Below are 24122 nucleotides of genomic sequence, written 5' to 3'. Positions count from 1 at the left end.
CTTTCATTCTGAATTCATGTTTTGCACACTCAGCAAAAAATGTGACAGGTGTCTGCTCCCAAAGTCTTATTTCTTGTCAGAACCCTATGAGAAACCAGTACCTAAATCTTCAGCATCACATGTAAAGCAGGAGAAAGAATGAACACAGAACAGGCAGTCACTTGGGTTTTTCTGACGGGCTTTTATGTGATACAGATGTAGTAGGTCTGATGGTACATTTACATCTGTTTAGTGACACTGAATGCAGTAACTCCATATTGGCCCAGGTATTATTTATAGCAGTGTAAACACACAGGAAAGTGCTTGTTCTCAGGTAACTGAGAAATTGCTGTGGCCAGCATGCAAAATCTGCTTTTCCCCCAGGGCAGGTGGGAGCTGTGTGAGCCTCCAAGCAGTCCAGCCCACATGACGGGAATTTCTTTTTGCACAGGACACGAATATCCCTTTGGGATCAAGATGAGCCACATCCGTGATGCGATGCCCCACGGCTCAAAGCACTGTGCCTGCCCCAGGCAGCTGCAGGGCTCCTTCCTGACGGAGCAGCTGCCCCAGGAGCTGCAATGCCAGTTTGTGCTGAAGCCAAGCCGCCTGGCTGAGGGCCCGCCTCTGCACGGTACGTGGTCTGCTGCTGCCTCCAAAATGCAGAGACTGCCCATGGCCTGGCAGTGCTGGGGAAAGCCAGCATGCTGGGGTGGAGGGTGGGCAGTGAGGAGCAGTGGGCAGATGTTTGTGCCAGCTGTGCAGGGATTTTGCTTGTGTGGTTATCCCCAGTTTGAGCACGCTGTTGCCCATGCACTGTGTAAGTTACAATTGGACAAGCTGCCCATCAAGAGGTTGCTGTAAAACCAGAAAAAGAAAGACAAGATCTTCCCTCTGCAGGTTTTTGTAAGTCTCTTAAAGGAGCTTCTTCCTGCAGCCCTTTCTGTGCTCTGCAGCAAGGCAGGGTGGTTGTGTGGTACACAAGACAAGGCTTCACTTCTGCAGAATTCAGCATCTTCTGTCTGTACGAGGTACCAAGAACTGCTCACCTCTCTTACTGGCACCCATCTCATGGCTCAGCTTAGGCATGAATTTCTGGGGTTGACAGTCAGCTGAACATAAACTAGCAGCATGCCTAGATGGCTAAGACCACCAGTGGCATCCTGGCTTGTAGCAGCAATAGTGCAGCCAGCAGGAGCAGAGAGGTGATCACCCCTCTGTACTCCTTACTGGTGAGGCTGCACCTTCAGTACTGTGCTCTGTTTTGGACCTTTTGCAACAAGAAAGACATTGAGGCCCTGGAGCATGTCCAGAGAGGGGCAATGGAGCTGTGAAGGGTCTGGAGCACAAGTCTGGTGGGGAGTGGCTGAGGGAGCTGGAATTAAGTCTGGAGGAGGCTCAGGGGGGACCTTACTGCCCTCTACAGCTGCGTGAAAGGAGGTTGTGGCGATGTGCAGGTCAGCATTTACTTCCCCATATCTAGTAATAGGATGAGAAGGAATGGCCTCAAGTTGCACTGGGGTGGTTCAGGTTGGATGTTACGAAACTTTTCTTCTTGTAAAGAGCAGTGAGGCAGTGGCACAGGCTGCCCAGGGAGATGGGGAAGTCACTGTCCCTGGAGGTGTTCAAGAAATGTGGAGCTGTGACACTGAGGGACATGCTTAGTGGGCATGGTGGGGATGGGCTGATGGTGGATGACCTTAATGCTCTTTTCCAACATTCATGATCCTGTGGTTCCGTGGCACAGTACCTGGATGAAGCGGAGGAATACAGCTTCTTTATTTCACTTCTCTCTGAAAAGACAGTAATATTTTCTCCTGCCTTTGGCCTCGGTCCTGCAAAAATATGAGCACCTGCTCTCTGTTTTGCACTCTGTTGTCAGTGATACGGTGACTGTTCACTGCTCATGGGTAGAACATATGGGCAGATCTTTACAGGGCTGGGGTGTTAGGCTATAAACACCGTGTGACGAAGATACATCCCACAGTGTGTTTTTATTGTGCTTTACACGCCATCACGCTAAGCTTAGTTGGGAATTCTGCCCTTCCTCTCTGTTAATGACTCCATATCAATAAAAATAATATATGTGTACTCTGCAACCCCCAATAGCCAAGATCTCCCAAAATGTATGAGTGCAATTCATTTGTAATGCTTTGAGAAATTAAATGTAGCAAGGCTATGTTAGTGCCTATTACAAATTATTCCGGAAATTGATTGCGTTTTTATATAAATTAATTTCCTTTCCACACTCCTTCAGCCCCCCCTCCCCAAGCAATTTGTATCATGGTTTACTTCACAGAATATTTCAAGAATGAGGCAATCTAGCAGAGGGGTGTAATTAGGTTTACAGGCCCCACTTGGCAGCTGACACTGACTGGCAAGAGAAAATAGGAATGCAAATCAGCACAGATGTGATGTCGGCAGTACGGTGTGAGCTGTGGGAGGGGGCCAGGCTGGCACTGGGGCAGCCTGTGAGACCTAAGCAGGGCCAGGGCCACACGACTGGAGGAGAAGCTGTGGGTCCTTGTGCCTTACCTGCTTCCATCCTTGGCCGATGGAACCTATTTGAGTAATGCATAGATCTGGCTGTTGCAAACCAGATCACCTTGATGTTCATTGTGCTGTTCCCACCTCTTTCTCAGCTGTTTTGGTGTTGGAAAAGGAGGAAAGGTGTCTATATGCCAGCCAAGGCTTTGATTTGGTTTTGGGGCTTGTCTTCAGGTCAGCAAGCCAAGTAGTGTGAGACAGTGAGACCACTGGGCACAGCACCACATATAGGGCAGTTTACAAAGGAGGAGGGTTTGTCTGCCCACACTTTGATGCCCATATGCTGTATGACTCTCCTTCCTTGCTCCAGAGAAACTCACCCCAGGCAGGAGAAGACTTCCCTGCTCCTCAGCAAGTGGTTGCTCTTCTGCTGCTGGTGTTACCTGAGCACTAACATTATTCTGTTTATTTTTCCTGAAAATGTGATATAACCAGAAACTTGGAATCCACGTTCTAGCAGCATCTTCAGTCACCTCTCCCTGTAACCACAGCACAAATGTGGCATGGACCCTTGGCAAGTTCAGAACCATATGATTTTTAATCAAATGTTACCCTGTCCAAGATCATGTTAGTGAGGCCAAGCAGCTGTGTGCCACCCCTGTGCCATCACCTGTGGTATGCCAGCCCCTGTGGCACTGGTGTTGCTGGACCTGACACACCAAGGAGAAACTACTGCTATGAGGATGAGATGAAAGAGCTGGGGCTATTCAGCCTGGAGAAGAAAGGCTCTGGGGAGACACGAGAGCAGCCTTTTGGTATCTAAAGGGGGATATAAGAAAAAGGGGCACAGGCTGTTTAGCAGGGTGTGTTGTGATAGGACAGAGACTAAAAGAGCGGAGATTTAGATTGGATTTAACGGAGAAGTTTTTTACAATAGTGGAGGTGAGGCACTGTCACGGGTTGCCCTGAAGCCCTGTCCCTGGAGACACTGAAGGTCAGGCTGGACAGGGTTCTGAGCAACCTGATGGGGCTGTGGGTGTTCCTGTTAAATGCAGGTGAGTTGCACTAAGTGGCCTTTGAGGGTCCCATCAAACTCAGATGATTCTGTGATTCTATGAGTCTGCTTGGCTGAACTGCTCAAGTCCATATGTGTGGTGACAGGAGGACTTGACTGACAGCTGGCTGTCCGGTGAGATAAGAAGCTGTGTGGACTCCAACTGTGCTGCTGCAGCTGTGTCAGCAGTACTGGCAGGATAGCTGAAAAATCTATGGGAGAACTTACTGTGTGGGAGCACCACAATGTTTTCCTCCTGCAGCTTTTCAACATGTAACAGGACTAGCACCTAGCTGTTGAACACAGCCATTAAGTCATGCTCATGAGCACATGTCTAAAAAATACTGTAGATGCTAATTTGCCTAAAGTTTGACTTGAAAGAGCTGACTGCTGTCAGTGACTCGTCTGTCATCCAAATTGTTATTTAATCGTCTGGTAAGAGAGCAAATATCCAACGAATTGGTCTCAGTACAGAAAGGAGGGCTTTGAAAACTGTTTGAAAGGATTTGATCAGGAAGGACGCTGTGTTTCTAAGTAGATCTGAGGTTTTCTTTGGAAGTTCCTGATTAGTCTGTGAGAAAAGGAAACAAGCACTTGCGCAGCTGAGACACTGCCAATGAAGGGACCGAATTCCCTGTGCCTAAGACATGAGCCCAGCTGATCCCTGGGCAGATGGCTGCTGTTGTGAGCTCTGAGCACGATGAGCAACCAAAGTGGTGTCGCTTTTTTTCTGATTCTGGGCTAGAATAACCCATCATAGCAGACCCTGGGGTGCGCTCTTGTGTCTCCATATGGGATCCATGTCTTCCACAGAGTGATAACCTTCATCTGTCTTGCTGGGAGCAGGCTGCACACCAAATGTAACTCTGCACAGTCCAAGAAGAGAACTCTTTACATTTGCTCTTTACCCCAACAGTTCTCCCCTCTTGGAAGTAGGGATGGGAAAGAAGATGAGTTCTGTTGCTCAGTGCTGATTTTCTAAGTGAGGTGACATTTCACTGCCTGGCATGAATTGTTGGTTTCTATACTGGTGTGCTGAAGAGCACCAATTAAGTTTTGCCTCCTGTCCCAGGAGAGCTGTATTTAATCACAGTTACCCCTCACATTTGGGCATTGGCTTTCAAGAGTTGAGAGATTAAGAAAAGTTCCTTATTGTAAGACTCTTTTTTTTTTCATTTCTGCTACTCTTGTTTTCTCCAAAATAGAATTTCTCCTTAGTTTTTATTTCTGCTGAGATCTACAGGGTTGCCAGAAAAAAAACACTGAACTATATTTGTGCCCATGTGTCTAGAGCTCCAAGCCATAGTCACATGCTATTCTCCTGCTCATCTGAAAGAAAAATTATTGTTTTGAAAGTGGTACTTATGTCCTCCCAAAACATGATGTGTCAAGTAAAGCCATAGACGTTGCCAAGCTTATATTTCATGGAGCTTTGGACTGCATAGAACGTATATCCTCGTTATTTTTTTTATGAAAGGAATTTTTCATCAGGCTTTAGCATTAGTATGAATTTTGAGTTAAACTGTGACTTTTCATCCTGTAAATCTCTAATGAAAAGCCTTCCACCCATTCCCTAAGGGAGCATGACCTTCCAGAATGGAATGATGTATAACAAAATACACCATTTGGGCTAAAAAACATACATAGTAAAGTATAGAAGAGAAATATCTGGTATTATGTTGCAATCTGCACTTCTGCAAGTGTTGCTTCAACCCTGTGCCCTCCACAACAGCAGAAAATAGAATATTTGAGGGAAAGAACCAGCTAATACAAAGGTGCATATGTTAGGTGAGCAACTAAATCCAAGCCATCTGGCTCTGAAGACTTCTAGAAAAAGAAAACTGTATTGGAATAAGTTTTTCCCAGTTAGCACTTTCATTGTAAATGATCTCAACCCACTCTCAACAGTATCCCGTGTGCTGTTAAGAAGCATTTAACTTGCTAATGTTGAGAGAAGTCATGTAAAAACCCCTTCTTGTACCTTAAAGTTAGCATTTCCTTCTCCATTCACTGTAAATAAGAGCTTCAATCAGCAGTGTCACGAAACATGTGACAGTAGGTGAAGACAAATGGAGCTCGTCACAGTGCTGGGGGATCTAAGGTACCTCTGGACGGCCAGCCAAGGGGAGGCTCATGGTGTTCATGTATGCACTTTTCCCAGAGAAGGTCTGTGGTTTCACACCTGCAGATGGGAAAGGAGGCCCTGAGCACAGGCCAACAGCACGCAAAGTCCTCAGGCCGAGTTGCTGACGCAGAGGTCAGGTTGTGCAGCGTGGCTCTTGGTGATCCTCCTGAGAGCGTGGTTGGGCCGCAGTCACACGCACAGGTATGCACATGGTGGATTAGGCCGAGCCAGATGCCAGGATGTTGGTTGAGTTCATGACGTTTTTTCCTTTGATACCATAGCAACCACTGCAAAACAAATACTGGAATTAGAATCGAAATGCATTTCTTCTAATAAACACCTCTCTCTTTTCCCAGACTTGAGCCAGAAGTCATTTAAAAGGAAAAGATCCATCATAAATTGGGCTTTCTGGCGTGGCCCAGGCACCCACTTGGACAACGCGCCCCTCTCCTCCACATCTGCTGCCCCTGGGAAGCTCTTTGGCCTGCTGCTAACAGCCATCTGCGAGGATGACAACCTGCCCAAGCCTCTCCTGGTGAGTCCAGGCACAGGGCTGGCTCTTACACCGGTGGAATTTCTTTTTGCAGCCAATGGGAACATGGAGATGCTGTGGAAATGGGACACTGCAATTACTCAAGCAGAGAAAACAGCAGGAAACCTCATTTATGGTTCCCAGCAAAAACTTTGGTTTTTAACATATGCTGTGGTCAGGCCTGGTTAATGCCAGACAGCTTGAGAAGCATGTGACTGCTCTGGGCTGTTGCTACTCTACAGCTCGTGTTGTAAGGCTGGTTCCCAAATCCTCACTTATGCAGTACAAATAAACATCATATTCATGCCTACTTTTCAAGTCACTCCTGAGGTTTCTGTAAAGCCCCCAACTCCAAGCATGTGATATCTGCTGTCTGACATAGGCAGCCCATGCTTTCACAGAAATCATGTTTTCACCTGAGCCTTTCTTGGAGTCACCCACCCCAGGGCGTACAAGCTCTCTGGATCCTCATTTTTTTCTCAGAAAGAGTGGTGAGGGACTGGCACGGGCTGCCCAGGGAGGTGGGGCAGTCACCGTCTCTGGAGGGGTTCAGGAGATGTGGACATGTGGTACTGAGGATCATAGTGGTATGGTGGTGATGGGCTGATGTTCAGACTGGATGATCTTAGTGGTATTTTCCAACCTTCATGATTCTGTGATTCTATGATTTTGGGTCAGGAAGATGTCCTGAGAGCTGCCCCATTGTTGATGCAGCAATTGAAATGTTTGCCCAGGCGGTGGGAGTACTTCCCACCGTGAACCATGCAGGATAGGCCCCTTGTCTCAGCAGACTGACTGCCAGCTGGAGCAACCTGAAATCAATGGGGTTACATCAGTTTACAGTAACAGATGTGTTTGTCTCCAAAGCTCGTGCTTGGTGTGCTGCTTTATCATTTCCTGAACAGTGAATCACACCAGGACTTTTCAGGTCTTTTGAGAGCGTGGGTTTGGTATTTTCTTTTGAGGGGGCAGTGTAAATTTTTATCATTGTTTAAATAAGCCCTCTAGAGATGAACCCTGTGAGGAGCTGGTCTCTCTTTCTCTCCCTCTGAGAGGAGAGACAAAGCTGCATTTTGGAAATTTCTCCAAAACGTAACTATTAGGAAAATTGTGTCTGAAAAAATGTGAGAAGTTACTAAGTATAGAATCAGAGCTTGGTAGACTTTGTGGTTTCAGTCTTAGAACACTATGTTTATGCCACAAAATATAACTTGCTTTTGGATTTCATGCAGCATCTCTGGAGAATGGAAAACTGCATCTGAGATACTGTGTGGGATTTATCTGCAAGAGAGGGGAGATATTAGGAATGAAAGCTGCAGGCGTTTGATATCTCTGCTGCATAGCTCCAAACTTGCTTTCACAGCTGAAGGGCTCTCTATTAGCCACTGCCTCACTGAATTATCTTATACCACTAGCTGCCTCCATGTAATCTCTTGGATTTACTACTTTTTTTCCTACTTTTATCTTGTGGCTATTTTATTCCAAATATATTTTAAAGGTGTTTGTTTATGCACTGGAACTGCTGTTTTGACAGCAGAGCTGTAAATCCCCGCAAAGAAAATGGAAATGGTGACATGAGTCCTGCTGCCTTGAGAGGTGCTCCTGCTGCACACACATCACTTTCCACTTTGACAGGAGCAGGAAAAAAAACATCAAGAAAGTTAATATTGAAAAAACAGCTTCCATTAGTGATATCTGCATTAATGTGTGCCAGGAAGATTTGCTTTATGGCCCAGACTCTGAAAGAAGCCAGAAGCCTCTGCTTAGCCATTACTGCTAGACTGACTTGGTTTTGTGATCTCATGCTCTCTCCCCATGTACCTTTTCTCGCCATCCCTTTTGATAGCTCAGTCCTCAGACCACTGTGTGCATGCACATAGTTACAGAGACTGCGTGCATGTGTTTTCCCTCAGAAGAGATATGCATGACCACTCCTACATTGCTTAGAATCATAGAGTGACAGAATCATTCAAGTTGGAAAAAAACACTAAGATCATCCAGTCCAACCATCAGCTCATCCCCACCATGCTCACTGACCACGTGCCTCAGTGCCACATCTCAGTTTCTTGAACAGCTCCAGGGACAGTGACAGCATCACCTCCCTGGGCAGCCTGTGCCTGTGCCTCCCCACTCTGAGAAGAATTTTTTCCTAATATCCATCCCGAATCTACTCTGGCACAACTTAAAGCCATTACCTCTCTTTCTTAGAGCAGATCTTTGGAGAGGTGATCAGCATGTCAGAGAGACAGTCCAAAAGAGCCAGCAGCCAAGTGCAGCCCTGCAGATGGTCTCGCCAGCAGCCCTGAGCTGCTTGCAGGGTGCCATTCTGCTCCCAAGAAGGGACATAATCCAGCTCTGATCTGATGGAGGAGTGCAGGTGGATATAAACAAAATTATCACGTTCCAGTAGATAAAATCTCCTTTTTTTCAGACACCAGGGTGCCAGTTGGAACAAAAATCTTTGACTCTGATCAGTGGTGACGTTGAACATGCCAGTGAGCAGGGAAGGTTTTTATCTTCCTGCAGAGGGCTCTGCATTAGGTAGACAGTAGCCTTTTCCCATATTATAGTGTTTATTTGTTTCAGTGACTTAGGTAAAACTTGCCCAGATCCTGGAGGAGATCATGGACAAGGCCAGTGCTCAGCAGTGGTGGCAGAATGTTTCTGAAGGGATGTTTACCAAAATCAGCACCCCAAGCCATAGCTTTGCTGTGCAGTCTGGAGTGAGCCCTGTCCTGTGTGTGAGGTTTTTGAGGACTCAGAGGTTTTTGCCTGTGACCAAAGTGGTAAAACCACATTACGGTGGTAAAACATGTTTCTGAAAAAGCCTTTCTGCTTTTTAATTTCATTTAGGACATGCTTTCCCTCCTGTACCAAGAAGGCCCTTCCACTGAGGGTATTTTCAGACGCTCTGGAAGTGCAAAAACCTGCAAAGAGCTCAAGGAGAAGCTTGATTCAGGCGCTGAAGTGGACTTAGCCTGTGAATCCATATTTGTGACAGCATCTTTGTTTAAGGTATGTGAAGAATGTTCCTTTCTCCCTTCTTGGGTGAGAGCAGCACAGATCTTGGGCCCAAACAAGTATGGTTTTTTGCCAGCAATGGAGAGGACTTGCTAGGCTGCATTAAGAGCTGACACATTCCCATAATTCTCTTAACCTCACCTGAAATTCAGTTAAATGCCAGAAAGGCAGATTTGCAGTCCTATTTCTTTATTCATCAGTAATAGCTTCACTACAGACCCTTGCTAGTATATAGTGTAGCTCCAAAAGTCTCAGCTCATTTTCTCATCGATTATCTTCTGCAAACTTCCATGTTTGTGAGCATACCTATCTTCACATTTTATTTTAGTGTGCCTTTTTATGTGTAGATTTGGCTTAAAAGAAGTTGTAATCTCCTTTCTCAAGCAAACATTGCTTTGGACAAAAAAGGCGTAACAGAAGTATAGTAAAGAAAGCATTTCTCTTGCTGCCTCATTAGAGTTTTTCATGGGTAAGATACCATTGCATTGCTGCTGGTGGTTTAGGATGTGCATCACATTAAGAGTAAATGTGTTAAATTACAAACCGTTGCTTCCCTTACCTTAACTTGTTGGGGAAGCTGGGATTTGGGAAACAGGAATTTGGGCTTCTTCCCAGGCTGCAGCAGTTAACCTGCTACTATTAGAGGTACTTAGGAGACAGGAGCAGGAAGACTATCCCTGACCAGTGCACACACTCCTTTACTGCAAGGATCTGTGCCCAGAGGGAAGCAGGCAGGGAGTGCATATGGTCTGGTGGTGTTGAAAGTTGTCAGCTGAGGGGAATAAACAGGGGCTACAGATGAATTCAAGTGACAAGCAAATGCAGACAATACAGTATCAAAATAACTGGGCCCACTGCAGGTTTTTCTTTTTTTTCAGTTCATCAATAGCAGATGAAGCATCCAAATACATCTGTTGATAAGAAAGAGTGAGGACAGGTCAGAAAAAAATCACTTTTAGCATAATCCAAAGTACTTTTTTATCTAAGATGGTTTTCTGCTGTTTTTGGTTGCTGTGTGGATCAAGATGCTTGTCAGTTAGTGCTGTCCCACTGAAACATCCTCTTGTATCTGCGTAGTTTCTTCCTATTTCCTCCCACCCTCCAGCACAGCTGTTCACATTTTATTCTTCTTTTCTCTGGATAAGGATTTTCTTCGCAACATCCCAGGCAGCATTTTGTCATCCCAGCTTTGTGATAAGTGGGTCTCTGTGATGGATCAAGGAAATAACGAAGAGAAGATAAAAAGCATCCAAAGGTAGAGTTACTTATATTCTCTGTATTCTCTTCCTGTAAAATGATATCCTAGAATGCAGAATTTCAAACATTCCGCTCAGAACCTGCCATTAAAAAAGCAACAGATAAAAGTAAGTGCTTTTTAAAATGTCTTTGTATATGACAGAGCATTTAAGGGAGAGGCTTGTATGGGACAAATTTCTGACTTTTTTGTCATACGTTTCTGCCATTTGTGGATGCCAGTATATAAATGAAATCTCCTTTCATGGGAAACATTTATAATATTTATAAACTTGCTGTCCAAGACCTGGATTTCTGCCTGATACCAAAGCCAGAGTTATCCGCAGGGAAAACTGAGGTTCTGGGGGAAAGAGGAGCAAAAATCAGTTCCTCATATTTTCCCCCACATTCATCTCAAATTTTAGTGATCATTTTGAAGATGGAATTGTGAATGAAACATTGGAGCTGAGCATCAAGGGAAGCCTCCACACTGCAGGTGATACCAAGCAGAAAGTGGGCAGCCTGTGTTATGGGAAACAGAGCTTTGTACACCAGTGGACCTGGTGCATATTTACATACATACATACCTATGGCAACTAGATGGTGGGTAGTGACAACTGTTTAGTTAAGTGAACAGTGAGCTATTAAGCAGCTTAGGTGAAATACAGTGTTATCCTCAAGGTTTTTACTTTTTCTAGTCAGTAATTTGAAGAATGACATTTGTACATGCTTTCAGGCTAATAGAGCAACTCCCCAGAGCTAATGTTGTTCTCCTACGTTACATCTTTGGAGTACTACACGGCATAGAAATGCGATCTGAAGAGAACCAGATGAATGCATTTAATCTTGCCATCTGCATTGCACCCAGCCTGCTCTGGCCTCCTGCTTCCTCAACGCCTGATGTGGAAAGTGAATTCACAAAAAAGGTAGGAGACACAACAGTGCAGCAAACAAATAACCATATTCCTGTACAGTCTGTTGGATACAAAGGAGAGAATAGTTGGTACCTCTGTGGAGCAGTGCTCATCCTCATGCCTATCAGCACCCCGGAAACATTCATAAATCCATTGTTTTTATCTGCCTGAGAAAAGGGGAGAGTTATAGAATCATAGAATGGCCTGGGTTGAAAAGGACCTCAAAGATCATCTAGTTTCAACCCTTCTGCCAGGGGCAAGGTCACCAACCACTAGACCGGGCTGCCCAGAGCCACATCCAGAGAGATCATAAAGAAACACACAGTGCATTAGCAGAGGACTTCTGTCATCAAAAAGATTCTCAGTTGTGGCAGTCTTGAACAAGACAGAGTAAAAATGAAAAAGATGTATGCAGGAAGACCAGCAGTAGTTGGACCCTAGCCAAGGGTCTAAGGAATATAGATGGGAGAGAGGACTGCAAAAGGTATCAGGGAAGGAGATAACAGTGGATGAATGCCATCTACCAGCTACTCTTCTGTTGGAGAAGGTGGAATTTGGTATGATGTGGGAAAAATTTGGTAAAAACAACTCTAGTGACAAGATATAATAGACAAGGCAGGATGATGCCACTTTGCTCACCCTGGCTCTCGCTCATCAGCTACAGACCCACATCCCTGCATGCCCTGGTTCAATGTGCCTGAGAGAGCTCAGGGATGGCTCTTGGTGATAATTCAAGGCTGGGCCACCAGGGGATGGCCTGCCTCAGGTCTTCTGGGGGTGAACCTCTCTGTTTAGACTGTTTTAAACACTTCATGGATGAGTAGGTTGCTTGTGTTTCTCCTCTGTATGATGAGTTTGCTCTGAATGTGATAATGCAAGATGTGACAGAACATCTCTCTCCTGTTGCTTTGTTGCAGATTTCTAGTCTGGTGCAGTTCCTTACTGAGAATTGCTGCAAGATTTTTGGAGAGGAGATTAACTCCCTCTTTGGAGAAATCCTGATGACATGCAAGAGAGAAAATGGCTCAGGTAATTAAGATTAAGTTTTGATCCTTTTAGCTAATCCCAGCCAGCCAAAGATCAGTTATAGTTCGTGGAAGGAGGCTGTTCCCTCTTCACATGGTGGTGTTCCATATACTGCTGTTGTCTTTTCCTTACCCAAGGTATTGGTGATAGTGATCCAACTTACCACAGAACTAAACCATATCACAAACTGTTTTCCCTAAGAATCCCTTGCTCCTATTCCAGTCATCTGAGCCACTATGTTGAAAAAGGGAGAGTGGGAGCTTATGGGGAGGTGAGGGGGAAGGAAAAAAGAAGGAAGGAGGGGGAGAGAGTGAGAAAATTTCATCTCAAATATTGAATTTGTGTCCTAGACAGACAGTGTCTTCTCAGTATATTAGAAAGTCGGTGATCAACAAGAGTTATAATATGGTTCTCACTCCATCATATTAGGACTGAAGGCATCATTTGTTATCAAAGGAGACCTCTCCAGATGTTTAATGGAACAGGCAGATTTTGCTTCTGGCACAGAAAAGTCATAGAAGTGCAGACTGGAAATGACCGGCAGTGTAGCTGGCTGATATGCAGCATGTTCCAGAATACCGTTCTTATTCTTTTCCTCACCTTATCTCTCAAATCACTGATTTGACTGGAGGCTCAGGTCTCCTACAAATCTCCTGATTTGTAAAGCTTCATTTCTGCAAAATAGATTTTGGTACAAGAGGCCTACACTGAAATGTAGTAATGGCATTTGTCCTGGCATACCAGACTCAGTCTGTCGCTATCCAAAACTCCTCATGCACGACCTCCAGTGGAATTTGGTGAAGTTTGACCTGTACCCCCACTTGAAAGTGGAACCATGAACTTGAGTCATCAGTGTGCCCCTGTTGCTAAGAAGGCTGATGGTGTTCTTGGCTTCATTAGGCAAAGGGAGGTGATCCTTCCTCTCAGAACCAGAGAGGCCACGTATGGACTGCTGGGTCCAGTTCTAGCTTCCCCAGTTCCAAAGAAACATGGACTTGCTGGAGACAGAGGGACACCAAGATGTTGCAGGGTCTGGAGCATCTCTCCTGTGAGGAGAGACTGAGTGAGATAGGACTGCTCAGTCTGGAGAAGAGGAAGCTCAGGGGACCCCACAGATGTCCATAGTAAACTGAAGGGAGGATGCAAAGAGGACAGAGTCAGGATCTGCTTAATGCCAAGACAAAGAGACAGTGAGCACAAAGTGGAGCACAGGGGGTTTCCTCTGAACACCAGCTGATGGAGTGATGGAGCACTGGCATGGACTGCCCAGAGGCTGTGGGGTATCCTCCTTGATCTTCCAGAGCCACCTGGACATGGCCCTGGGCACCCTGCTCTGGGGGTCCCTGCTGGAGCAAGGCAGCTGATGGACCCAGAGGTCCCTGCCTGCCTCAGCTATCCTGTGATGCTGTGCTGGGACTGAGATCTCAGACCCATGGTAGGTTAATGTGTCTGAGGAAGTTTTCAGGCAGGCACTGAGGCGTGGTTACTACCCATACCTGAACTCAGACTGCTGCAAATGTGAGATAAGTCAGCTTAGTGTAGCTCTGAGCAGAAGAGATTAATGTAATTCCAGTTATCATGTCTACAGAACAGGGTACACGTGTGCATGGCTAAGTTGAATGAAACATTTCCTGTTTTCTTCGGTTCTATAGAAGAGGGAAATGAAGGTTGAATTATGTTTTCACTGTTCAGTAACAAAAATATTGAAATATTCAGTAATTTTCTGATTTAATATTCTATATGTAAAATATTGTCCAGAACTGGATTTTTTTACTTCTGAAGTCTTCACATTAAAAAAAACAACAACACCAAAACACAAATAAAACTTATTTTTCCCATTACCCTGTGTTTCTTAGCTGACCTGCAACTTAGAGCAAATTTCAAGTTTTTTTAGACAGCATTTTTTTCTGAAATTACTGACATTTCTGTTTTAAGAGACTTTAATAAACAGTAAATATTCCTGAAATTAAAGGATACTTGCAAAAATAAAGGCAGCTACATGTAAGCAGGGTGGTTCAGTCACTGACATGCTACCCCTTGGTTTGTCCTTGCAGATGTGGCTTCCCTCCATCTGAACGATTCTTCCTATGACAGCCTGGAAAATGAGGCAAACGATGAAGCCGACTCCTCTTCCAGTGACTGGATCAAGAACCGAGATCAGGACAACAGGAGCAGGGAGTCTGTCTTTACTCTGAGTGACGGCGATTCAGAGCAGACCGAGGTGGATGAAATCCAAAACAAAACCAAATCAAAACAGTTGACAATTTCTGTTGATGTACACCGTAAGTTTTCATCACAAGAAAATTCAGAGAAGGAGTCTCTCTGCTCCAGTGCATTGGGCTTCACTTCAGCAACTACCTCAGGTGTCCTCAAAACCTTAAGGAGACACAGGCGCTCCTCAGAGCCCGCCATTGGCCTTCTTGCCCCCAGTTTTGCCCACACTGGTGGTGGTCACGAGAAGGCAGCACGCAAAGCCAGCTGTGATGTTGTCCTCTCTTACGAAGATGAAGACTATCTCCATCAGCTTCGGTCACTGCAAATGGAAGGGCAAAAGCTTATCAATCAGAGCTTGATCATAGGGATTAATGTTGGTAAAAGTGACAACACAAACCAAAGTGTTGAAAAGAAGGACTTGTCCCATTGCCTCCTGCCCCCAACGCCAGAGGGATTAAATATTTGCTCAGGATTTAGCTCTTCTAGCCTGTCTTCTCCTGGGACATCTCCATCTCTGTCATCAATGAGCTCCCTGGACAGTGCTTTCTCTCAGTTTTCAGACCAGTCTGTGTTTACCCCAACCGAGACCTCCTCCCCTTTTGATATCAGCACTTTTCAGCCAGTAAAGAAACACGAAGAGACTGCTTCTGAGCTCCCTGACAACTATGTGGTTGCACCCAGTAGGGTGCCCCCATCTCCACAGCCTACAGAGGCTTTGGCTGAGGGGGGCTTGCTGGAGCCCAACAGCAGGCCAGCAGCCCTGAAACTTGCTGAAGGAGTCGATGGCCATCTGGTTAAGCCTGAAATTCAGCCATTACCTGTGAAAGTCACAGGAAGAGACAGACTTCATGATCTAAGATCAAAGAGGAGGTCTAGGAGAGGATTGCAGCAATCCAAAGTTTGAAGAGACTGACCAAAGGGTTTTTTTTTTTTTTGAGGAGAAATCTTAACACTTAAAATAAACACCATAACGAAAATGCCTTCAGTGTTAACGTGTGTTCATTTTAAGTTCAGTATCCAGGTTGTTCAAATCCAATTGAGCAGTCCCTGAACTCGTGGGTTTTCTGTTTCTGGGAAACTGCTAACATTCCTATATAAAGCTTTGTGAAGGAATACTGTAAGAGTAATCCAAATTGCTGAAAACAAGCAAACAGAAACCTCCTGAAGATCTGCCAAGGTCCTAGGCACTAAGAAAGCACCCTGCTCTCTGAGCCCCTCAGGCAGCAGGGCTCCTGCTGGGACTCCCCGTGACCACTCGTGTGTTGAGCCTTGCCCATGTGAGTCCCAGTCATGTGTGGTTTGACGTAGCGTGCGAAGACAGTGTAGATTCCATAACTGTGGTATTATACTACTGTTCTGAAACCGATAGGTATGACCTTCGTTGTCCTCTGAGGAATAAGTGTGCTGTTTTCTGTGTGTTTCTGGGGTACGTTCGATAGGTGTAGTTATTTCTTTCATGCTGCAAAAGAAAGAAAAGAAATAAGCTCGAAAATATGTAAAGATAAATGCTGAAGCTTGTAACTAACACCTCCACTCTGTGTGTTCAGTCATTTATTGTGCTTCGTTGGCTGTTCTGTTCATGTTTAAGTTGTGAATAGTTTCTTAACATCACTGTAAATGGCATTATGTATTATTGCAAGCAGAACACATGTAATTTTATTATGCAGCACCTAAAACATCATATAATATATTAAAACTATTGCATTATCTAAATGCTTTGAGTTTGTATAATATATCCTGATAAATTTTGCTATTATATATGTTCTGAAAAAATGTGTATTTTTGTACTTGCAAAAACTGCTGCTAATTTTATGAGTTCTGTTCTGTTGTTACAGCACTGGTACTGATGTGTATGCATTCAATGCTATATATTAAATATTATTTGTTATGTCATCCATTCAGTTTATATTCTTTGTAATGTTTTTAGGTGGTTTTTCTAGTTCTACAAGCTATTGATGAAGCAGAAGTCCCAGTGATGCTACTGTGGTTGTTGCCCGGGGAAGGACAGCAGCATTTTTCTTTCTCTTTGGGTGGCATCAGTCATGCTGCATGCCATCATGCTGTTAACTTTTGTCAGTTTTCATACTAGTCAAACAGGAATTCCAACTCTTTTGCTCTTCCTCTGGAGAAAAAGTGTGTTTTCTGCCAGTGGGGCACTCTTACCAATATAGAGGTGCAGAGATATCTTCAGGTAATAGATATTAGGTCAGGGAGATGGAAGGAGAGGAGGAGTGTCTATGATTTAACATCATCAGGATTACAGAGAAGGCAAGAAGGAGTGACAAGGTTAAAGAAAACACATCTGGGCATGTGTGCATGCACACAGTGCTTCTGAAATTGCATACATGCATTAATTAGCTTTCCATTCTCAAAAGCCTCCCCCACTCCAGTTTGTACTGGCTAATCCTGGAGTTCCAGATCCTATTCTGTTCAGCTATATCCTGGTAAAGGTACTTATGCTCCACAATTGCTCAGCACTTGTGAAAAAATGCAAATGCTCCCCAGTGCTATCAGCTATTCCCAGTTATTATCAGTTACAAAGATTGCCTGCTCTGTATCAGACAGAGTGGATTATCTCCAGCAGATTGGGGGTGGCTGTTAACGAAGTTAGAAATATCCTTACCTGAAAATATAGAATCAAAGGCTTGTTGGTTGGGTCTCTAATCCTGTGTGTGGGTATATCAGTGAACAGAGAGGCATTTGTAGACAACGTTGTAATGCCATAAATACCACGCATTTGGAACTATACTGGCATGTTTAAAAGCTCAAACACTTCACTGCAAATTCTCTTCTTGGCATTTTTCATATTTAGCTATTTTAATAAATATGGTACTACGCAGAGTCTGGTCTGTAATAGTCACCTTCCAAAGGTAAAACCCTTTGTGTGTATTTTGAGACCTGTCATCTAATAGCTCTGCATATGCACCTCCTTCAAAGCAAAAAAAAAATATATATATTTTTTTTTGAAGTAAAACAGCTACTCCACATTTCTTTTCAAAATAGCAAAAAGCACATTGCCACACTGCCAAGATTATATCAAGGAGCAAATGCGGATTCATTGCAACCATAATAAAGCTTTAGAAAAATCCCCAGTCTCTACAATATAAACGTTCTGTCCTAGAAATGGTGTCTCCCAGCAAGTCATTTATCTCTGCTGGGCTGAAGTAGAAGTTTATCCAAGAGTGCTTCGATGTGAAACAAATTACGTGTCTGCTTTTGAGCTGTAGCTAATGTTAGAGTGCTTTCAGATTTAAACATATGGTGAACAAGCAGGAGGTAGACCCAGCACAATTTATTATACACTCCTGTCTTGAACGATGTACACCCCGCTCCTGCACAAGGCTCATTCTGTGCAGTCACTAAAATGAGCACTAATGGGGAAAATCACTGTCTGTGGTGCTTATTGAAGGAATTAAATGGCATTAAGTTCTAAAATAAATTGCACTGAGCCTTTTCAGAGAGTTGGATGTGACCTTGAGGACTCCAGTATGCGACGGCTCCAGGTGTGCTTTTGCTGGGGAGCCAATATCCGTGTACCAGAGACCTCTGCTGGTCTTTCCCCTGAGCACCCCAGGGAGCTGAGACAGGATTAATCTTGTAATGATCTGGGAAGTACTAATAGGAAAGTGACCTTCAGAGTGAAGTTCATGAGTGGACGATGAGGTAGGTTGAGCACTGGCTGACTGGCAGAGCTCAGAGGGCTGTGATCGGTGGTACAGAGTCCAGTTGGAGGCCTGTACTTAGTGGTGCTCCTCAAGGGTTGCTGCTGGGTCTGGTCCTGCTCAACATCTTCACCAGTGACCTTGATGAGGGGATAGAGTCCACCCTCAACAAGTCTGCTGATGATACAAAGCTGGGAGGAATGGCTGACATGCGGTGGTTGGTGTTAGTCTGCTAACACCTGCTGGTTTAACTTCTCCCTTGTTCTGGAGATGTACTTTTGCCCCAGGATTTGGTGGTCTACATTTCATTTCTAGCTTTGCTCCCACTGTGCCCTGTGACATTTAGCTCTTACCTGCCTCCTCTATTCCCTGTTTCCATTTGACTGGTCTTTTAATCACAGAACCATAATAAAATCTAGGTTGGAAAATGTCTTCGTGATCATCAAGTCCAACCATCAACCTAACCTACCGAGTCCCATTACTAAGCTGCATCCTTTAGTGCCACAGCCACTCATCCCATAAATGCAATTCTACAAAGCCCGTATCTGGAGGAATGGTAGTAGTAGCCCAGTAGTTCACTGCTATACACCAGGACTGGGGAAATTTAGCAAAAGTTCACTGGCTCAGATACCTAAATGAAGTCATTTGGAACAGACAACGTTGATGATTCTTGAAGAGTCTAAAATATGTCTAAGAAACCAGCAAAAGCTGTCTTACACCCAGCCTTCAGGTCGTCTATGTTAGGATAGTATGTCTATGACGTCTATTTTCCTTCGGTATGTATCAGCTACGCATACCCTGGACCCAACAGAGCAGTACAGTAGGGAGATGACCTTAGTGACATCACCAGGAGGTCTGATGTGCTCACAAGGTCTGAGGAATCCTCTGGAGGAGAACCCAACTGGAGCACACTCAGGACTTTCCCATGATGTCTGCCCTGATTAAGTGCTCAGGGATCCCAGGCAGCTTTCTCTCTCTCACAGAAGGTTTCCCTTGCTCTCTGAGCTGACAGCAACACTGTATGGAGGCCACTGTGGAGATAAAGTAATTGACCCACCAGTGTCCACAGGGAAATTCAGTTGGTTAAAGGTGCTGAGTATTTCTGTTAGGATGCGGCTGTCGCACAGAGCCTAAAGGTTTTGGGCATCACTTGTGCTTTATAAATATGTACAGTTCACTCCGTAATGGTTTTTCCTTAACAGTAGGTTTGCTCCAGGCCTTATTTTGTCTGGATTTCTTAATGGCTTCACTACAAATGTCAGCAGTTCCTCGAGGACAAGCAGTCTGGTAGCTACTGCCAGTCGCATTAAGTTGAATATTTCAGAATTTAGCCATTCAGTGACCCTATATAAGAGAGGTGTTTTCAATGCAGAAATTATTTCTTTGCACTTGATTCTCTTGTCACAAACTATTTCTATCAAACTGCTGCAAGACTGCTCCGTAAGGCAACTGTAATGCTGATGTTGCAGAGGAAGGAACGCTCAACTCCTCATCATTTTCCTCCTCCTCTGTTAATGTAAGTGACCAACTGAAAATATCGTATTGGGCAAACTAGCTATGGCTGGAATGCCCTTGAAGGCACTGAGATGAGCTATCCCTGTTGGAGAGCTGGGCGAGGCAGCTTGGCAGAGCAGGAGGATGGAGGAAAGCAGAGGTTGGGTGCTTTGTTGGCACAGCTGCTTACAAAATGCATGTCTGGCACCACTGTCCCATTTCTTTTAGTGTTTTTGACTCCAAAGGTCCTAAGGTGAGCAGGCAGCCAAGGCTGGCTATGCCTCAGTCTCCTTTCAGGCAGAAATGGGTCTCTGTGGATCAGAACACTGAAAGATGCACTTCATTGCTCATGCCCATCCGAATACTTCTGTGGCTCAGCTGTTTCCCTACTAAATATTTTCAGAAATGGGCAGAGTTAAACCAGGTCTCTAATTATTTCTCTTACTAATTAATTCTAAGAGCTATGCAAGCTTTGATGAATTTTCATTGCCTCCAAGAAACTGTTCGAAAGATGAGCATCCAAATGGCATTGTACTTCTCCATAGTACCGCAGAAGCATTAAGGTTGGAAAAGTCCTCTAAGATCCCATCCCCACCATGCTCACTAACCATGTCCCCCGGTGTCACAGCTCCATGTTTCTTGAATGCCTCCAGGAACAGTGACTGCAACACCTCCCAGAGCAGCCTGTGCCATTGCCTCAACACTCTTCTTGAGAATACAAGTTTCCTAGTATCCAACCTGAACCTCCCCGGAGCAACTTGAGGCCATTTCTCCTCGTTCTATCACTGTTATGTGGGAGTAGAGGATGACCCCCACCTTGCCACAACCTCCATTCAGTTTCAGAGAGTGGTAAGGTCTCCCCTGAGCCTCCTCTTCTCCATTTCCCTCAGCCACTCCCCGTAATACTAGTGTTCCAGACCCTTCCCAGCTCGGTTGAACTCAGAGTCTGCCAGGTGAACCTCAGCAGTATGCCTGGGCTTGGGCTTGGATTAAATGTGTAAATAGTCCCAGAGAAGTGCAATAACATTGTCTATGCGCTTAAATTCCTCACTAGGCAAGAGCCCATGTGCCTATTTTCTAAATAAATTAGAAACCATACCAGATGTTCCTGCGTTCCTGGAAAAATTGCTCCCTATCAAGTTTCCATTCTCAATTTTAATTTCTATTGCAGAGATCTATCTATTATTTTGTAAAGTGGAGACTTAGCAAATATTTTTTCATTGTGGTAAGGAACAAGAAAAAGTATTCAGTAGTTGCGTGTTCTGTCTAGATTTAAAAAAAATGAAGTCTTTGTCCGGTAAACCATTTGGCAAAGCCAAAGTCTGAATTTTTTGCATTTCTTTTACCTTGGGACATGAGTTTACAGTATGCTTGTCTGAGGTGTGTAAACTCAGCAGCACAGTAATCAGTTTATCACACAGAGACTAGAGGCTCCAACTTTGCCAAGAATGTTTACTATGTAAATTCCTCCCTTTTCTCACCTTCAAATGGGCCATAAAAGCCACAGGTCTGTGAACAAAGCCCCTCTGACACACAGTCAGGAGACCCATACAAGGTAGGGCACAACAGGTGCCCTCGTGAAGTAAGCTGTTAGCTGGACCCGTCTCTCCAAAATATTTATAGCATTAATACAGCCCATGTAAAAATTTATTTAGTGACCTACTAGGAATTTCTAGGCTCTCATAAAGTAACAAATGCTCTCAAATCCGGTTTTCTTCCATGGCCATCTCAGAATCAGGTCCTGAAATACCAAAGCATGGGGGAGCTCCTCAGGGAGCTCTTCTCAGTTATGCTGAGACACCCGCCTTCAGCAGATGCACTCCCTGAATTGCTTCACAGATGCTTTCTTCTCTCCACAGCCATATCAGCAATGCAGGCACTGGCTATAGGAGGAATTATTCATTGTCCTCCTAATATCACAAATAAATAATAAGCCAAGCCTGTGGAAGAAAGTCTATCATACTTTTCATTTTTTGAGAGAAACTGTGACGTGTATCATCTGCCCCCTGGAAGGGAGTGCTCATCACAGCTGGGGCTACCAGTTCATGAATCAGAGAACCACAGAACCATTTGAGTTACAAAGGACCATTAAAAGCCAGCTAGTCTGTCCTCCTGCCACGAACAGGGACATCTGCAGCACAATCTGGTTATGTTCACAGCCCCATCCAGCCTGACTTTGAGTGCCTCCAAGGACGGGGCATCCATCCACCACCTCTCTGGGCAACCCGTTTCAGTGCCTCACCACCCCTATTGTAGAAAAATTATTCCTTAAATGCAGCCTAAGTCTTCTCTCTTTTAGTTTGAACACATTTCCTCTTGTCCTGTCACAACAGAACCCACTAAAGAGTCTGTCTGTCGTGGTGTAACACTTTCACACCAGTAATCCTCCAGCCCCGACACATCTAGAATTTCTTGCTCAGGTGCTACACCTGTCACCTTCACTGAAAGAACACACAGCCCTTCTGTTACTGAAAGCTCTGCTCTTCTATCACTGTCAGCCTCTAACTCTTCAATTAAGTCAAAATAAAAATGAAAACATCTCACATCCTACATGGGCATATTATAGGGTCCTCAGGGTGTGTTTAAGAAACTCATTCTAAGAATAATGAAGCTTGATTCTAAACATTTTTTGAGCATCATGTCCCCACCGACGGCAGTGAGGTCAGGACCCCAGCCAGTGTGTCTGAGCACTGTCTTCACACATTGCCTGAGGGGCATTCATCTGAGCACCCAACCAACCAAGGTAATGCATCAGGCTGCAGGCAGAAGGATGGATTACTGTCATATATTTTCCTCTCAACAAATGTGTACAAAATAGGTCAGCCCAAATGTTACAGACTCAGCCTGCTCCTCAGCTGATGCCTGATTTCAGCTTTTTCTTTTACATATGTGTTATTGATTACAAGGAACTGACAAAAACACGGACCTAAGATTAATTTTTCTGTCAGCTCATGTATTTCCAAGGGAAAAAATACACTTGGAATGATCTTTTTTAACAGAAAAAACAAGACTTTCTTATGAAGGTGTCCTTATTTTTTAAAAGAAGCAAACAAAACAACAACAGGAAGCAGCAAACAGAAAAGTTGTGTGAAAAGCCTGGAAAACTCCCAACATCCTATCCTGTGTTTATTTCCCATGAGATTTAAACCAGAGATACAATAATGTGTTGCCATGTGTCCCGTGTTCAGGCTGCTGGAGAGGGAACCTCCACATTGAGTGCAGTTCTGAAATAGCCCATAGGAGCCATCCTTGAGAGGCTGCCCAATGCCACTGGCTTCACAATCACATCACAGATAGTGATGGGATCAAAGCTTTTTGACCAGATACCTCAGAGTAACAACTCCTTCCAGTGGTGGGATCCAGGAGCATGAGGACAGGGCAGCCCATGCACCTCCCCAGTGCTTGGACCATCCATGGAGGAAGACTTGGAGCTGGAGATGGCTCTGCCTCCCTCCTTGGGTACAGCCAGGGCTCTCTGCCTTGTAGAAGGGTCTTCTGCTGGCTGAGTCTATGTAAGAGAGGTTTATATTTGTCCAAATACAGAGTGGATGAGTTTGGTAAGCAACGTGGATCATGACACCAAAACCAGCCCAAGAGGATGCCAGCTGCATCGCTTCTTAGTAGACTTACTGTGGGTCTTACCCGGAGTACATGTTAAGTCACAGAACATCCTGAGTTGGAAGGGACCCACAGGGATCAACAAATCCAACTCCTGGCTCCTCACAGGATCATGCACTCTGGTCCTCAGTGTGTACAAATGCCAGGTGTGTGCATGTGTGTGCTCTAGGCACACTCAGCATTGCTTTTGCCTTTTCTCTCCCTCACCCCATTAGAGGCCATCGCCCTCCTGCCTCCTCCAGCACATGCACAAGTGCTCACAATTAACAAAAAAAGCCCAGTGCTGAGGGTTGGCTGCACAAACTGCTGAAGGGATGCTGCTGACTGCAGGAAAGGGCAGCAGAGGAAAACGATGGGGATGGCTGATGGGAAAAAAAAGGCTGCATTCTTCAGATCATTTACTTGCAATGAATAATTCAGTGTGCCTTTGCTGTGAAGCTGAATTAAATACAGAGCACTGTCACAATGAGATATCCAAATAGAGGGCACTATTCACTCCTCGCACAAGGAAATATTTTATGCTATCATTAATTATCTTCCACACGAAGCCACAGCCATTTCTGTACGTTGTGAGAAGGATTAAGAGGAGAATGAGAGCGCAGAGCTGCCATCCCTTCCCTCGAGTTTCCTTTCTCTCTGCAGACGTGGGCTGGAATGGCAAGGAGGGGACGTGCTACTGCACCACTTCCTCACTGCCGCCGCTCACGGACCCCAGCATGAGAAGAGGTCAATACTATAAAGGGGTCCCCTGAGCAGCTCCAAG

At 44.8% G+C, this 24122-nt stretch overlaps 1 protein-coding gene across 1 annotated transcript in view; it reads left to right on the top strand.

The window, feature by feature from the left end:
• The window catches only part of ARHGAP20 (Rho GTPase activating protein 20), a 59409-nt gene extending 43751 nt beyond the window's left edge, over positions 1-15658 (top strand). The window contains exons 9-15 of the mRNA XM_065730077.1: positions 431-613; positions 6002-6180; positions 9031-9192; positions 10344-10453; positions 11168-11357; positions 12263-12374; positions 14426-15658. Coding sequence (XP_065586149.1) covers positions 431-613; positions 6002-6180; positions 9031-9192; positions 10344-10453; positions 11168-11357; positions 12263-12374; positions 14426-15489 — 2000 coding nt within the window. The 3' untranslated portion in view covers positions 15490-15658. The remainder of the gene's footprint in view (positions 1-430; positions 614-6001; positions 6181-9030; positions 9193-10343; positions 10454-11167; positions 11358-12262; positions 12375-14425) is intronic.
• Positions 15659-24122: the final 8464 nt, after the last annotated feature.

This window comes from Cyrtonyx montezumae, unplaced genomic scaffold (assembly GCF_038088225.1).
Source record: "Cyrtonyx montezumae isolate F1298 unplaced genomic scaffold, pur_monq_1.0 scaffold_12, whole genome shotgun sequence".
Lineage (NCBI taxonomy): Eukaryota > Metazoa > Chordata > Aves > Galliformes > Odontophoridae > Cyrtonyx > Cyrtonyx montezumae.
This window is presented reverse-complemented; position numbering and strand designations above follow the sequence as displayed.